At 37.3% G+C, this 18,186-nt stretch overlaps 1 protein-coding gene across 7 annotated transcripts in view; it reads right to left on the bottom strand.

Annotated features, from left to right (window-relative positions):
- Window positions 1–18,186, bottom strand: part of ILF3 (interleukin enhancer binding factor 3) — a 43,639-nt gene that overhangs the window by 9,930 nt on the left and 15,523 nt on the right. For 4 of the 7 annotated variants that reach the window (XM_070938308.1, XM_070938309.1, XM_070938310.1 and 1 more), the window contains exons 8-13: window positions 15,635–15,746; window positions 15,194–15,291; window positions 14,797–14,908; window positions 14,586–14,714; window positions 14,179–14,378; window positions 12,616–12,774 (exon numbers count right to left, since the gene is read on the bottom strand). In XM_070938308.1, the coding sequence (XP_070794409.1) occupies window positions 12,616–12,774; window positions 14,179–14,378; window positions 14,586–14,714; window positions 14,797–14,908; window positions 15,194–15,291; window positions 15,635–15,746 (810 nt within the window). The remainder of the gene's footprint in view (window positions 1–12,615; window positions 12,775–14,178; window positions 14,379–14,585; window positions 14,715–14,796; window positions 14,909–15,193; window positions 15,292–15,634; window positions 15,747–18,186) is intronic. The other 3 variants (XM_070938312.1, XM_070938315.1, XM_070938314.1) reach the window with 1 other exon arrangement.

Raw genomic sequence — 18,186 nt, 5'->3', positions numbered from 1 at the left:
AAGAAAACAGATGTGTAAGAGAGAAAGATTGGATTCTGAATTTTATTTTTGGCTTTTAAATCTCTATTTTTTTTGTGCTTAGTTTTTTATTTATGAATACTTTGAAGTATTGTTTGAGCTCTGCTGTGGTGGATAAAAAGAAGATATTTTGCTCTACATTTTGTTCTTCTTTTTTTTTCTTCTCGTTGGTGCTTTTTTTCAATATATGCTCTCTTACTATTGGATTGGAAGAGAGCTAGATTGGTTAGAATTTGGATTAAGACAAGAAGAGTCAGAAGAAAAGTTTTGTTTGGATTTTTATTTTTTACTTTTATCTTTTTTTTCTCTAGTGTTAAAGATTTATTTTAACTATTTTTTTTTCTTTTTTGGGCTTTTTGATTTTTTTCCCTTCCTTCTATTTTAATGCTGTATTGATAACAGTTTAGGCATTTTATTTTTGGGGGAGTGATCGATTTTTATTTTTCTATTTTTGATTTTTTCTAATCCAACCATCGGGAAGGATTAGATACTTGGAACCATACGTGGATTACAAATCTATTTTAAAGTATGGAAATGAAGAAATTTACAGCACATTGACACTCAACAGCAAGCCCCTCATCAACAGAAACACAGAAAACTTCAGAGACGATGGAGTTAAAAAATCTTATACAATCCTTTCATGATGATTTGAAGCAGGATTTAAAAGAAATGAGAGTTGACTGGGAAAAATGAAGAAAGAATTCAAAAAGTAGAAGAAAAAGCAGAGATGACAGAAAAGAAAGTTGAGGAATTAGAAGAAAAGCTCGTATCAGCTGACAAAATTCAAGAAAAAACAATTATCCCGTTGGAAATGGAACATTCTGATTATTATCTAAGATTTCAAAACATAGAAAAAGAAAAAGGAGAAAATTTGCCTGAGGTGATTGTTGAAATACTTGCAGAAGTCATGGAACAACCTAAGGAAAAGATTCTAAATGAGATTGACAAGGTCAATGAGATACGCAATGAGAAATAAATTACCGAGAGAAGTACATGTAAGATTTACAAAGAAAGCATTGAAAACAGAGATATTACAAATAGCAAGAAGTACAACATTGAAATACAAAGATAAAGAAATTGTAGTACTGAGACAAATACCCAGAAGAGTTAGAGATTTGAGGAGAGAATACAATTTTTTAACAAAACTTTTTTTAAAAATAGATCTTTATTATTTATTTACAGATAAAAAAACAAGTGTAATTTTCAAACAAATATAAGTTATATATGGGTATACAACACAACACAACACAACACATAAAGACAACCACAAAGAAGGACTAACTGGGTGTCGTGTCGAACCCCCAAACACTTATTCATAGTTACATCCCGGTAAATCCTTTTGTTCAATTAGCGTTGACTATTTTAATTACCAAACGCGTATTTAAATACCAAACCAAAATGAGATATCATTATAATTAAGTATATATTTAATATTATGTTATTTATTCTATATTTGCCCACTTCTTTAGCCATAAATACCAGCGTTCCCAGTTGCTGTAGTATATGGATTCTTTTTTTGTCTCTTAGGATATACATTAATTTGTCCAATTCGACACAATTCAATATCTTATTTATTATAAGTTGATCTGATGGTGTATTTACATTTTTCCAATGCTGGGCAAGTGCCATTCTCGCAGCTGTTGTAATATGGATGAATAAGTGCCAGTCTTGTTTGCCCACATCTTTTAGTTTGATTCCAAGTAAGTAAGTAAAAATCTGGAGTTAGGGGGAAACTTGCACCTGTTATCTCGTTCAACCATTTTTGAATCTTTTCCCAAAATTTCCTGATCTGAGGGCAGGTCCACCACTGGTGAAAGAAAGTACCCCTGGCCGAATTGCACTTCCAACATTTATCTGAGGATCCAGGGAACATTTTAGCTATCCTATCTGGTGGGAGGTACCACCCATAGATCATTTTATCAAAGTTCTCCTTAAATGCTGCTGATAATGTCAATTTCATTGATCTATTCCATATTCCCTGCCATTCTTCAAGTTGCATCCGTCTTCCTAAGTTTCTTCCCCAGGCAATCATCGTATCTTTTACTATCTCCTCAGCTGTATAGCTTGATAATAAAAGATTATAGGTCTGAGATATAAATTTTGTTTCAAAACCCAGAAGGTGTCTATTTAGCGGTTGTGTCGTTTGGTAAATACCATACTCGTTTGTCTTTTCTGAATCTAGCTTGAATTTGGGCATATGACCACCAATCTATATCTATTCCTTTTACTTGAAGTTCCTTTCTTGATATTAAGTTCCTTCCTCCATCCATCAGGATGTTGTAGGTCCAATTTCTTTTTATATTATAAAACGTCGGGTAGGTTGCCATCTCCAATGGGACCACCCATTTAGGAACTAGGATATAAGTTTGTTTCTTCACCTTTTATTTATTTATTTTTATTTATTTTTCATATTTGTATACCGCCCTACTCCCGAAGGACTCAGGGCGGTGAACAGCCATAAATAAAATACAAAGACATACAAAAGTTAAAAACTATTAAAAAACAGATTAAATAATTTAGGCTCAAAGATTAAAACATCCAAATTTATCTAAAAGAGATTTAAAACCCAAATTAAAAAGCCAATTTAAAAGCCAATTTAAAAGGGAGTTAGGCCAGACCAGCCTGTTGGAATAGAAATGTTTTCAGGGCACGGCGGAATATGCGTAAGTCTTGGATGTTTCGTAACTCCGGGGGAAGCCCGTTCCAGATGGTAGGTGCCCCCACAGAAAAGGCTCTCCCCCTGGGGGCCGCCAGTCGACATTGTTTGGCCAACGGCACCCCGAGGAGCCCCTCTCTATGGGAGCGAACTGGTCGGTGAGAGGCTATTGGTGGCAGGAGGCGGTCTCGTAAGTACCCTGGTCCTGAGCCATGGAGCGCTCTAAAGATAGTAACCAAAACCTTGAAGCGCACCCGGAAGACCACTGGGAGCCAGTGTAGCTCGCGCAGGAGGGGGGTCACATGAGAGCGCCACATTGCTCCCGTCACCACCCACGCGGCCGCATTCTGGACCAGTTGGAGCCTCCGGGTGCTTCTCAAGGGGAGCCCCATGTAGAGAGCATTACAATAATCCAGGCGTGAGGTGACAAGGGCGTGACCGTGCGTAACGAGTCCCGATCCAGAAAGGGACGCAACTGGCGAATCAGGCGAACCTGATAAAAAGTCCTCCTGGCCACGGCCGTCATATGCTCTTCTACAGACAGCCGCGAGTCCAGGAGGACGCCCAAGTTGCGAACCCCATCTGTGGGGGCCAACGACTCGCCCCCAATAGTCAGAGATGGCGCCAACTGACTATATCGGGACGACGGAAACCACAGCCACTCGGTCTTGGATGAGTTGAGTCTGAGTCTGTTCCTCCTCATCCAGATCCGTACGGCCTCCAGGCACCGGGACATCACCTCGAGGGCATCATTGGGGTGGTCTGGGGTGGAGATGTACAGCCTGGTGTCATCAGCGTACTGATGGTACTTCACCCCAAAACCACGGATGATCTCACCCAGCGGCTTCACATAAATGTTGAACAGAAGGGGCGAGAGGACCGATCCTTGCGGCACCCCACATATAAGGGGCCTCGGGGTCGACCTCTGCCCCCGTCAACACAGACTGCGACCGGTCAGAGAGAAAGGAGGAGAACCACTGTAAAACAGTGCCCCCCACCCCCAACCCTTCCAACCGGTGCAGCATGATATCATGGTCAATGGTATCAAAAGCCGCTGAGAGGTCTAATAGGACCAGGACAGAGGAGCAACCCCTGTCCCGAGCCCTCCAGAGATCATCAACCAATGCGACCAATGCTGTCTGTGCTGTACTCGGGCCTGAAGCCCGACTGGAACGGATCTAGATAATTCGATTCATCCAGGTACTGAGGCAGTTGTCGTGCAACCACACTCTCAACAACCTTCGCAACAAAGCGAAGGTTGGAGACAGGACGATAATTTGCTAACACAGCTGGGTCCAGGGAGGGCTTCTTGAGGAGGGGCCTCACCACCGCCTCTTTCAAGGCGGCGGGAAAGACACCCTCACTCAAAGAAGCATTTATAATCTCCTGGAGCCAGCCTCGCGTCACCTCCCGGGAGGCCAGTACCAACCAGGAGGGACACGGGTCCAATAAACATGTGGTCGCATTTAGTCTGTTCAGTATCCTGTCCACACTTTCGGGAGTCACAGGATCAAACTCTTCCCAAATAATATTCTCAGGACCTGCCCTTGTCATCTCCCCTGGATCAACCCAGTCAGAGTCCAGCTGTTTCCGAATCTGAGCGATTTTGTCATACAGATATTGTACAAACTCCTCAGCTCTACCCTCAAAGGGGTCTTCCCGCGCCCCTTGATGGAGCAGGGAGCGGGTCACCCTAAACAGTGCAGCTGGGCGATTATCTGATGATGCAATAAGAGCAGAAAAGTAGTTACTCTTCTCTACTCTTATCGCCACTAAGTAATTCTTAATATGAGATCTTACCAGTGTCCGGTCGGATTCAGAACGACTAGCCCTCCAACTGCTCTCTAGGCGTCTTTTCCAGCGCTTCATCTCCCTCAGCTCCTCAGTATACCAAGGAGCCAGGTGAGACCGGCGCCGGGTCAGAGGCCGCAAAGGCACAACTCGGTCTAAAGCCCCAGCCGCCGCCCTATCCCAGGCGGCCACTAAGTCCTCAGCCGAGTCGTGTGCCAGAACCTCAGGAAATGGCCCAAGCTCCATCTGGAATCTCTCAGGATCCATCAGGCGCCTGGGGCGGAACCACCTGGTCGGTTCCGCCTCCCTGCGGCAGGTTTTCCCATATTTTTATTAAAATTCTTCTAATATAGTGGTTAGTAAAATATTTAAGATTGTTTTCCTTGTTGTGCCCACAAAGCTGAGTACCAGCCTTGGTGAAGATCAAATCCCTCAATCGTTAATATGTGTTTTCTCGAGAGGGATACCCAGTCTCTTATCCAAAGAAGGGACGAGGCTTGGTAATATAACTCCCAATTTGGGAGCCCCAAGCCCCCCCCCCCGTTTTGTGTTCCTGTAACATTTTTCTCTTAATTAGTGGTTTTTTCCCTTGCCAGATAATTTTGCTTATTGCCTGATCCTATTTCCTAAAGAAATTTTTATCCAAATTTACAGGAGCCATTTGAAATAGAAAAATCCACTGTGGGAGGATATGGGCTTTGATTGCAACAACCCTGCCCAAAAGTGAAAACTGTATATTCTTCCATCTATCTAGGTCCTCTACTGTATCAGCCAATAGTTAGAAGTAATTGGTCTCTTTAATATTAGAGCATTTGTTTGTCAGCCAAATCCCTAGATATTTTACCTTCTTAGTAAATTTAAGTCCCATGGCTTCCTGCACCTTATTTTTTTGATCCTCTGTTAAGTTTTTGGATATCATTTCAGTTTTATCTTTGTTAATTTTTAATCCTACTACTTCTCCATATTCTTCAATTCTCCTTAGCAGTATTGGACCTGAAGTTAGAGGGTCTTCCAAGATGAATACAAAATCATCAGTGAATGCTTGGAGCTTGTATAATTCTCCCCTAATCCTTAGGCCTCTAATAACCTTGTCTTGCCTGATTATATTGAGAAGTGGTTCCAAAGTTAAAATGAATAATAATGGTGAGAGAGGGCAACCCTGTCTAGTACCTTTGGAGATTTTAATCTCATCGGAGATTGTTCCATTAAATAGCAACCTGGCCAACTGTTTAGTATATATAGCCTGAATTGCATTTATAAATTTAGAGCCAAATTCCATAATTTTTAATTGTTGTGTAATAAAACTCCAGTTGACCCTATCAAAGCCCTTTTGGGCGTCTACGAATACCATTGCCATATCTTTGTCTGAATACCTTTCATAATACTCCATTGCATTTAAAATTACTCTTACATTGTCTCGAAGTTGTCTATAAGGTAGAAAGCCATTTTGGTCCTGATGGATGAAGTGGGAAAGAAATATTTTGAGTCTTTCTGCTAGTACTGTCGTAAAGATCTTATAATCGACATTTAAGAGCGAGATTAATCTGTAGTTCTGAATTAATGATTGGTCTGAGTTGGGCTTTGAGACCAACGAAATATAAGCTTCCCTCCAGGATTGAGGTATCTTGGCATCTGTTAAGGCCTCGTTAAATACATCATTTAGTTGAGGACTCAGCAAGTCAATAATACCTTTGTATAATTCATTTGGGAGACCATCAGGCCCAGGGGTCTTTCCCCCCGCTTGCTTCTTAATAGCTCTCTCAATTTCGCCAATAGTAATCTCTTTATTTAAAGTGTGTTTAAAAGAGTCGGGGATCGGTTCCAATTGAAGTCCCTGGAGATATTCCCCAAGTTTATTTTCTTGACATCTTTCTTCTCCATGTAGGGCGCCGTAAAATTCGTGGGCTATTTTTACTTTTTGATCCCTATTAACTGCCAAATTTCCATTTTTATTCTGTAGGTATTCTATTTTTCTTGCTTCTGCCTCTTTCTTTAGTCTATAACTTAACCATTTCCCAGTTTTGTTTGCATGTTCAAATTGTCTTTGTTTGCTTTTCCTAATTTTGTCTGCCAACTCCTTTTGGTTTATTAATGAAATTTCGTGTCTAATTAACTCTATTTTCTCTTTGGACTTAAGATTTCGTGGGTCTAATCGCAACACCTCTTCCACTTTTTCTAACTCTGATATTAGCTCCACCCTTTTTGACCTTTCTTCTTTCCACTTGCGGGCTAAGTATTTTATTACCAATCCTCGTACTACGGCCTTAGCAGTGTCCCAAGTATTTTGTAAAGAAGTGTCCTCTCTTTTGTTTTCCATAAAAAAAATGGAGTTCCATTTTTATCATATTAACAAAATCCTTGTCCTTCATTAATTCAGCTCTCATGGACCATCTCGCTCTTTTTTTTTTTTACCCCTACCCATTTGATTATTATAGGATGGTGGTCTGCCCATACATTTGTACCTATCTCCAATTCTTTAATCGCCTCTTTAATCTGATGTTGACCAAAACATGTCAATCCGTGACATGTCTGGGGGAGAAGTAGGTGTATTGTTTTTCTTTAGGGTGTAAATCTCGCCATACATCTGACAGTCCTATTTCAGTTGCCAATTTGCCCCAAGTTTTTGGTAGTGTTTTTCTCTGTCCTTTTGCATATTGTTGGGATCCCCTCCCTGGTTCATAATCCTTACCTACGTCTGAGATTGCATTAAAATCTCCCATAATACATACATTTTCATAATCGAGATCAGCTATCTTCTTATAGTTTTTTTAAAAAGTTTTTTTGATCAATATTGGGAGCATAATTACTAGTAAAGCCAATTTTAAACCTATTTTAATCTCCAAACATAATGTTCTTCCCTCTTCATTTGCATGTAATTGTTGAGTCACTAATCCTTTACGGTTATACATCGCAATACCTCATTTTTTTCTGGTCGGCCAGGGATACAATTTCCAAGATCATAATTTTGTTTTTATAGGTTAAGCCAAACTTTCTTTTATTTGGGCCATTTAGATCATTAATATTCACCAAAAACAGGTGTAGCCCCTCTTCCATATCCTCACTTACCTGTGGCCTTCTGTTTTTGTGATCTAGTTTCCACTTGCAATCCAAGTCCATCCCCGACCTTTTCTTTTCCGTTCATCTTCTTCTCCTGTTCATCATGACTTTCCATCCTTGTCTCCTGTATAATATCCTCCAAGCTCCTGCTCTCTGGTTCCCCTTCACTTTCTCGATCAAAGTGAGTAAATTGAGATTCATAAAATTCCTGTGCGTCTTGTGGGGTTTCAAGTCTAATCCTGACTCTGCCATGTGAACAATAACCCCTCTAGCATTAACCAGCGATACCGAATTCCGTATTTTCTTAAGTTAGTTGTAAGAAAGTCGAATTGTCTTCTAGAGTCCCGCACACGTCTTGATAATTGTGGTAATACTGTAATCCGCTTCCCTTTGTAAGTGAATGTTTGATCCCTAGTTTTCTAAAGTACCTCCTCCCGAACTGCCTTCTTAGAGAAACGAATGTGGATTTCTCTTGGGAGATTATGTCGCCTGGCGTAACTAGTGTAAATGCAGTAAATTTCATCAACCTCCCTCGTTGCATCAAGTTGGTCCCGTCCTAGAATTCCCGCAATTATTTCTCCCATCACTTTTTTGAGACATTCTTTTTTCCTCCACGTAAAAACGTAAAAAATACCCAGACCTGTCCATCTCAAGCATCACTATTTCGTTTTCCATCTTTTTATTGATCATTGCATAGTGAGAGTCCATTTTTTCTAGTCTGTTATCCGTTTTGGCTGTTTTCGTCTCTATAGTTTGTAGTCGCTCATGGTTAATTAAGATATTCTGGATCTCTTCAAATCTTGTGTGGAATTGCCTTGTCTCGTTTGTGAATGTTGTCACATCCGATTTTAATTCCTCAAGTACTTTAGAAGTACTTTCTTGATTATTAACTAGTGTATCTTGATTCTTGAGTACCATATCCTGTATGGATTTAAGAATGTCTTGCAGTTCTCGGGATAAGGCTGGGGATTTACCCGAGGGTGAGACATCTTCTGCTGATTTCCTTAGCATCTGCGGAATTGTTAACGGAGATGGGGAGGAGGAGGATGTAAATGTCTTCTTCTTAAGTGTTGTCGTGGTTGTAGCCATTTTGGATAGGCCTAAAAGATCTCTTCAATCAATCATGCACTGCCACGTATCTTTGTCAATATCGTTCAGTTTCATGGTAGTAAGACTACTTTATCTCAATATTTGAATTGAAATCAATAACTCTAAAAGTCTATCAATCTCTAATATAATAAATGTGAAGAGCGATTAATTAAGACAAATAAACTGTAATTTTACAATTAATTAGTAAATAATCAATTAATAACTCTAAAAGTGTATCTGTCTTTGATATAATAAGTATGAAAAGCAATTAAGGCAAATAAGCTGTAGTTTTACAATTAAGAGGTGAATAATCAATAATTAACAATTCTCATTTAATATCTATCAAATACTCAATAATAATAACTCTTAGATAATAATTACCAGACCAATCACAATAAATAATTTCTCAAAAAGAAAAGTTAATTATAGAGTAAATCCCAGGATTGACCACTAGATGGCAATCAAAGAGCACTGTATGTTCATTTTCGCATTCAGAAAGCTGTTCCAAATTGACAGCTCATGCAAATGGCGTCGTACTTGTAGCTTCCAGGGTCAATTTCAAAAATAGCTTGAATGAATCATTATTCCCCTTCACTGGATCTTCAGAGTCCAGCAGAGAGATTGTTTTATTAAGAATAACAAAGTCCAATCTTCCTCTTTTACGATCTTATCCAAGACATTGTCACTCTCTTTCAGTCCGCCTCCAAAACCCTTTTGCCACCCTTAATTTTAGCTTAAATACGCTGAGAAAAATCAAAGTTCGTAGTAGAAATGCCTTTCAGAGTTCCCTTGATTTTCTTCCGATTTAAAACCGAATCAAGTTAAATGCGATTACCGGGATGTCTTGACTTCCTGCTTGTCACAGCTTTGGGATGCCATTCCAGGCATCTTCTTGATGCGTCGGCCCTGGGGAGTTCCTCAGCTTCTTCCAGTAGCTTGCACCTCTACTCTAATGCTCCCCTCACTTTCTCCGAGCTTTTCCCGCTCGAGAATGGCTTTAATCAGCCGCCAGACACAGCAAACGGAGCTGTCAGCTTCGGGAGAGAATCCCTTGCTTGCTCCAGCTGCTATGACGTCACCAGAAGTGGGGCTTTAACAAAACTCTTAATAACAAAAGGAGTGAGTTTCAGATGGTTAATACCAGAAGGAATCTTGGTGACATGGCAAGAACAAAGATATAGATTAGATTCTATTGAAAAAGCGAACCTATTTTATGAACAATTTTGTGGACCATTAGAAGAGGAATTGGGAGCAGCAAGAGAGACAAAACACAAACACAAAGATGAAGTAAAAGAAGAAAGTGCAAAGGAACAGGAAGAAAGAATGCTAAGGAGCAAGATGGAATTAACAGAAGAGATTAAAAGACAAAAAAGTGGGAAAACACCAGGGCCGGATAGTTTACCAGTGGAATTATGTAAAATATTGCAAGAGGTGTTAAGTAATGTTGGAATTATTTAATGAACTTTTAATGAAAGCAAAAATGCCAGACTCATGAATGGAGATCTACATAACACTTATACCCAAAGAAGATGCAGATTTACAACTGATAAAAAATTATAGACCAATCTCATTATTAAATGTGGACTGTAAGATTTTTGCTTCAATAATGGCGAATAGGTTAAAAAGATTATTAAATGAATTCATTCATATGGACCAAAATGGCTTTTTATCTAAAAGACAAATTAGAGACAATATGAGGATAATTTTGAACACTTTGGAATATTATGAGACCCATTCAGAAAAACAATTGGCGATATTTTTAGATGCTCAGAAAGCTTTTGACAATGTCAACTGGCAATTTATGATAAAACAATTGCAGATAATGGATTTTGGGGAGATTTATAAATGTTATAAAAACAATTTATAATAGACAATCAGCTAAGATAATGATGAATGGAGAAATGACAGGAAAAGTCAATATAACAAAAGGTACAGGCAAGGATGTCCTTTATCCCCACTGTTATTTGTCTTGACCTTAAAAGTTTTAAATAGAAATATTAGACGGAATGAAGAGATAAGAGGGATGAAAATTAAAAAAGAATATAAATTGCAAGCCTTTGCAGATGATTTAGTATTCATCTTGAGGAGCTCCAAACAACAGACCCCAAACTATTAGAACAAATAGAGAATTATGGAAAGGTGGCTGGCCTAAAAATAAACAAAGAAAAAACAAAAATATTGGTGAAAAATATCACAGAAAAGCAAAAAAGAGAAATACAAATTGTGAAAAAAGTCAAATATCTATGAATATATTTAACCTCAAGATGTGTAAAAATAAAAGAGGATAATTATTATAAATGAAAAGGACCAACTGAGAAAGAACTGGAGAAATGGAAAAACTTACAATTATCATTTATGGGAAAGATCGCAACAATCAAGAAGAATATACTGCCAAGACTATTGTTTTTATTTCAGACAGTACCAATAAAAATTGAAGAGACTTATTTTCAACATCTTAACAAGATAATAAGGAAATTTATATGGCAAGGGAAAAAAGCAAGAATAAATATAAAAATGCTACAAGATGCGAGATTACGTGGAGGATTTGGACTGCCGAATTGGGAATTATATTACCAGGCAGCAGTATTGACTTGGGTGAGGGAATGGATTGAATTAAGAAATACAAGATTATTAACTTTGGAAGGACACGATTTACAACTGCATGCATTTTTATGGTATGGTAGAAGTAAGATGCATACATACTTTCATAGACATTATATAAGAAATGCATTGTTATTGATGTGGGAGAAGGTTAGAGATAAATACTATTTGAAAATACCAACATGGTTATCAAGAATGGAAGCATTAACACACCCAAATATTATTAATTTTAGAAATATTGTTAGATATAAAGAATTATTAACAGATAAGAGGGAATTGAAAGGGAAACGAGAATTGGAAGAACAGGGGATTGAGATAGATTGGTATATGTATATGCAAATACAAACAAGATATGAAAAAGATGTTAAACTATATGGTTTTTACTTAGAAATGACAGAGTTGGACAGGATACTTATAGGAACAGAGGACAAAATAATTAAAAATATATATAATTTTTTACTTGGCATTGAACTAGAGGAAGAACAAGTAAAGAAAACAATAATAGCTTGGGCAAAAAATTTTGTATATTCAATCGATTTAGATAAATGGCAACAGTTATGGGAAAGGAATTATAAATTAACAATGTCCACTGCATATAAAGAAAATCAATATAAAATGTTCTACAGATGGCATATGCCTCCTGAAAAATTGGCAAAAATGTTTCAAGTTAAATCAGCTAAATGTTGGAAATGTCACCATTTACCAGGATCTTATTATCATATGTGGTAGACATGTTCATAAGCTAAAAATTGTTGGAATAAAATTAAGATATGACTAGAAGAAATGACACAACAAAAAATGATTTAAAACTGGAGCTGTTCCTATTGGGTATCCTTCCAGAGAAAATTAATAAAGAAATATATTTGATTATACATGTAATAATAGCAGTGAGGATTGTATTTGCACAAAATTGGAAAGCAGAGAAAATCCCCCTGGAAGGGGAAATAATTAAGAAAATTTTAGACTGTGCAGAAATGAATAGATTAACTTTGATAATTAAAGAAAGAGAGGATTCAGAATACTTTAAGATATGGGGTCAATTTTACCATTGGCTAGAAAAGAGATATAAACAAATTAATAGTTATACAAGAAAATGGTATAATTAAAATACTGTATTTTTGGAGAGATGTTGTAATAGATTAAGAGAGAATGAAGACAGGAGGAACAACAAGATGAAGTCGCTGAAGAAACACTGAGATGACATATGGAAGGACTGACTGATGTATTAAGTGTTTGTGTATAAAATAATATATATATATATAAAAAAGAAATGTTAGTGATAGGAGAGCTAAGTGGAATGAAGCAAAGCACACAAAAAGATAATAGTTTTAAAATTTATAAAATGAAGTAGAAATGTAACACTTAGATATGAAGCAGCTAAAAGCATAATAAGTCATGTTCACCTCTGTTTGCTCTGAAGGAGAAGCAGCACTAGGAGTACAAATAATTTCCACTACAGGAGGAACAGCAACTGCAACTGGTTTCTGATCAGTTTCTTCTGCTGATTCATCACCTCTCTCTTTGCCTTCCACACCTGTAGGCAGTCCCATGTCTTGCAGAACCTAAAACAAGAAATTAGCTATAATTGTTCTAGTACTGTCTATTGTACAGCTTGTCAACTTTAAACTATCCTATTACCTATCTTGAAAGAATAGCCCACACTCACTCAAAACAGAAGTAATCCATCTTTCATTTGTTGGCTGTTCAGCACTTGACTTTAAGAGCTTGTATTTAATTTCTACATGGTAAATCCAGATGTTGAAGGGAGCAAATAAAAAAGTCTGATTTAATTTATATTTAAATTTTATTGAAAGTAAATTAAATCAGGGATTCCCAACCCCTGGATTGTGCCACAGTACAGGGCCATGGCCCATTCAGAACCAAGCTGCAGAAATGGCTGGCAAGTGCACATGTGCAGCTCCACTTGCATGAGCTGCAGGTAAGTGTACACTTGTGAAGCTCCATTTGTGCAAGGGGAAGGCGCATGTGCCTGCTGCTCATGTTTGTGCAGAACCATCCCCTTATTCCCCCAGCTGGTCTGCAAAACCAGAAATATTGGCGACAGCTGAATTAAATGCTTAATATCCTTGAATTATGACAACTGAGCCCAAAATTTCAGTTGCTAAGGGAGACAGTTAAGTGAATTTTACCCCATTTTGCAACTTTTATTGCCACCGTTGTTAAGTGAATCATTGCAGATGTTAAATTAGTAACACAGTTGTTAAAGTGAATTTGCGTTCCCCGTTGACTTTGCTTGTCAAAGTCCCAAAAGGTGATCACATGAACCCTGGACACTGCAACTATTATAAATCTGAGTTTATAGCCAAGCATCTGAATTTTGATTATGTGACCAAGGGGATGTTGCAACGGTCGTGTGAAAAATAAGTAATGTCACTTTTTTCAGTGATGTAACTTCAAACAGTCACTAACTGAACGCAAGTCGAGGACTACCTGTAATCACTTCCAATAAAATTAATTCAATTTAATAGCAAAAGTTACAGGGATTCTAAAAAGGCTCCTTTTACAAAATTGCCTCCCAGGCAAGACCCAAGTTGGAACCAGTTTGTTAATCCAACTAATGCCAAATCATAATAAACACAAACATATACTGGATACATACACACACACACAACACATTTTTTAAAATTCTGGCTTCTTGCCATTATGTTTTTGTGAACTTTGAGAGCCAGAATGATCTAGCTCCACTAGCTAAGGTGCTGGGCTAGAACGGGGAAACTACATCTTCCCTTAGACATAAAAGCTGGCTGGGTGTTATGGACCAATCACTTTTTCTTAGTCCAAAGAAAACAGGGGAACAGGAAAAATGTAAAGTATGTATGCATCCCTGAGTTGCCAAAAATAAAGCTGGGATACGAATCAAACAAATAAGTAGATACCAATTAATCTTCTGAGAATAAATTAACCGATGTTTAAAAGCAAAGGCACTTATTACAATTACTCTTTACCTTGACTGCTACATGCAACTTGGCTGTTTTTTTGGAAGGTCCTGAAGCTTCATAAGTGATGCCATCAACTTCCACAGACATAGTAAATATAGGAGCATGAACTGGACCTGTCTGAGATACTAGTTTATATTGAAGTCCAGGTTTTAGCTGATTCAGCTTCATAAGAGCATTCATAGCTTGTGGAGGATCTGACTTTTCCTCTGAAGAAAAGAAATTATTTTTAGATTACAACAACTTCATATGAGTGCTTATGCATTATTACTGCCAACTGCTAAATGCAGTCTTTATTGCTATCAAGCAAAAGCGTAAAGCCCATCAATTTATGAGATATACTATTCATCTAGTTGCATATAACGCTGTAACCAAATAACCATCTTAGTGAACACCTAAAAACTAAGCAAACCTACCTCTTGTCAACTCAATACCTTTTTTCTGAATCTTCTTTTTCTTTTTGCTTGGAGATTTCTCCTCTCCATCTTCTTCCATAGGACGTTTTAAAGGAGTGATGGCATATGTTGTGCTAGGGGGGATCTGGACTGGTAAGATAAAAAGTTCAAAATTTCAGTATGCTGGCTAATAAATCTCTGAGAAATAAAGTCCGCAAGTTTCAAAGCATACCAGTGTAGTCAACTGGATTTTCATTTTTGGGTTTCTTGGGCATCTTTGATGGCAATGGATCCATCCCCAAGACTTTGTGAAGCTGGCCAAAAGCAGCAAGCCTTAGAGCATGCTAGAAAGATATAATGGATGTTATTGAGAAGTCACTCTGTCCCAACATCTATTAAAATAACACCCAGTCCCAGTATTTCATATAAACATCTTCTTTTAAAAATCATAGTTAAGTACTCTAGAACTTAAAGAGTTAAAAACCTGATACCTTATTTCTGGCAATCAATAAAAGCCTCCTATATTAGTGAAATAGGACCCTTTTCTAATAAAAGCCAGCCTCATGGAGGTTACTAGCTACCAGTAAGAACTCATTGCGGTTTTGTAACATCTGTAATCAAAACTATACCTGAGCACTCTGTGTGATATCTTCCCTTTGTTGTCTGTCTAGATGCCCAATAGCATCAGTGGCTTCTTTTTCACAAGGATCATAAATACCAGAACCATCTGAAGGCAGGAAACAAGGAAGATATGCAGAGAATTATCCTAGGATCTCTATGTAAACCTGAATATTCCCTTAGTATCACCTAACACTCAATATTGTAAGTATGGTTGATAATCTGATCTACTCTAAATTGCAGACCATTAAGCCCAACAATGTGGCAAACTTGCTGATGCATAAAAATGTTCCAAAATGAAATCGGAAATAGTGGGTCCAAAGAACATCTACTCAATTTATCATTATATTCTAAATACAGGATTTTAAATGAAACAGATGATCAATTCTAACTTGTACTAGTTAAGAGAACAAATATCCATTGAAATTCTCAACAGCCAAGGACCATCTAACCTGGCATAACTATTCCAGATGCAAGGCATTCAAGAACTCTTCTCAGTGCCTCACCAGCTCCCATGGGCCGATTGGCTGTTCCAATTGATTTCTCACAAAGCAACTCTAGAGGCTGAAAAGAAATTTCCGAAACAATGAAAATAGCAGAACAATTATCAAAATCTATAATACAAATACAGATCTTTTTGATCATAGCTTTCTGTTTTCTATGATAGGCAGTTGCAAAATATACAGGCAGTCCTCATTCAGCAGCTGCCTTGTTTAGCTATGGTTTGCAGTTACAACAGTTATGAAAAACTAACTTTGCAATCTGTCCTTGCACTTATTTATTTCATATAAGGTCTATAAAGCAAAGGAAAGCTGAAGTTCATAAACACAGGTGTGATATTACTTAGCAATTACTCTGCATAATGACCAAGTTGCCAGTGCTAATTATGGTTGCTTAAATAAGGACTATTTCTAATTTAAAGTTAGGAAATGAAGACTTTTCCCATACTATTAAATGCTATTTTCTTCTCTGCTAATTTTGCAAGTTTTTGTCTGAGATAAGAACCTGTGCCATTTAGAACAGAAAATTGGTATTGACTTAATATGTTCATTTTTATTTCACATTAAGCAAAGTTTCAGATTTTCCCACAATCAGGCTTCAATTAGAAAGGATTAGAAAGGAAGATTTGTTACTCCGGGGTTTTCCTGGATTGACAGTTCTTGCTACATCTAGCTGTAACTAGAGGGGCCTATGCCTAGCTTCAGCTGACATACTAACTGTAACTGAGGCTGTACCTTTGGCAAGGGTTCTTGGCTACAGTACTCATGCCATAATCACCATCTGCCTTGACTATTGTGCTTCAAGGGCTGTTCTTAATGTCTACTTGGAAACTGCAACTATTCAAAAATGTGGTGGTCTACGTGTTTGCTAGAGCCAGTTTAGTGTGGTTAAAGCATCAGAGTAGAAACTGGAGGACTGTAACTGTTAGTCCCACCTTAGGCACAAAGCCAACTGAATGGCCTTGGCCCAGTCACTTTTTCTCAACTCCAGGAAGAAGGCAATGACAAACTACTTCTGAAAAATATTGCCAAGAAAACTGCAGGGATTTTTTAAAAATGTGTTTGCTATTGCTCACATCAGATTGCAGTAATTGTACTGCACTTAGACTGATTAGATTCTAGGTACAACTTAAGGTGCTGGTACTGATCCATGACTTATCATGTGGATATGGGTTATCATGCGATCTTCAGAACTATCTGATTCAACCATTATCAGTAAGAGTTAAGAATAGTTACGGAGAAACTTCCTATAATCCCACATTTCCAAAAGGCTTGGGAGGCTGTGGCTAAACAGTGCTGCTTTTCTATGGCAATGTTTTGTTTTTATTTACTTAGAAAAGCATGTGATTGCAGATAGAAACAAACTATAATAATTCTATCAGGATCTTTTCTTAAACCAGCACTGCTATTTAAGTACTCTTAAGATGTTTGCCGATTATAGATTAGGAAAGAAACAAAATGTCAGATGTGCAAAATGTATGTTAATAGTATTTCTATTTCCAAATAAGTTATTTGAAATAATATTCAGATAGGGATGTATGAATGCAATATCTAATATTGTTTAAATTCTATTCATAAGTACCAAAATAATTTATTTTCCCATGATTGCAAAGCTACTTTTAGAAAAGCCTAAATTTTACCAGAGTAAAAGTTGAGACATTTATCAAATAGAATCTGAGAAATGCAGAACCGCAAACTGTTGCAGAATTTATTATTATGTCTTGGACCGCTCTGCCTATCACTGATAGGTATGTGAGTTTTATTCAATCTCTTTAACAGACATTTTCCTTATAACTGCAAGGAAATAGCAAAAACAGATTGACAGTATTAAGTGGTGAAGACCATGAGTGCATGGTCTTCAAATCAAACTCATTTTGTTGCAAACAACATTAGGGTTTAAGTTATTACTTGTGAATTTATTTGGCAGCGACAGACCAGCTTGCTTGTAGGTAAGCAATATGTATGTAAATGGAAAAGGGAAAAAGTCTAACAGCATCCACTGTCATTATGTACAGTATCAGATAGAATCACAGTAATATAATAGGCATTCAACACTTTTATTAAGAAATAAAAAACATTCTACAATAGAATTCTACATTCTATAATTATTGAACCTTTCTAATAAGTGATTAAGTTCTAAACCTGAAGTCCAATGCTTTTAGAAGTGGACAGTCAATAATAACTGTCAATAATAACAATAACTACAATAGAATGTAGTTCTATTGTAGTTATTATTATTATTGACAGTTATTATTGACTGTCCACTTCTAAAAGCATAGGACTTCAGGTTTAGAACTTAATCACTTATTAGAAAGGTTCAATAATATTTGAGACTGGTTAAGTTAAGCAATGTAATTCTAAACACTCAAGACAAAATCTAGAAAAAAATTCCTAACTTCCATCATCTATAGAAGCTTGCGCTGCACAAGAACTTGTTGACAGAGACCACATTAGTCAATTCACATGAACTCTGAAAAGATGGGGACATTTTAAGATTGACCAAC

Source organism: Pituophis catenifer, unplaced genomic scaffold, assembly GCF_029215685.1.
Source record: "Pituophis catenifer annectens isolate HBS135680 unplaced genomic scaffold, rPitCat1.0.hap2 SCAF_2, whole genome shotgun sequence".
Lineage (NCBI taxonomy): Eukaryota > Metazoa > Chordata > Lepidosauria > Squamata > Colubridae > Pituophis > Pituophis catenifer.
The sequence above is the reverse complement of the archived record's forward strand: the minus strand, read 5'-3'. Positions and strand labels throughout refer to the sequence as shown.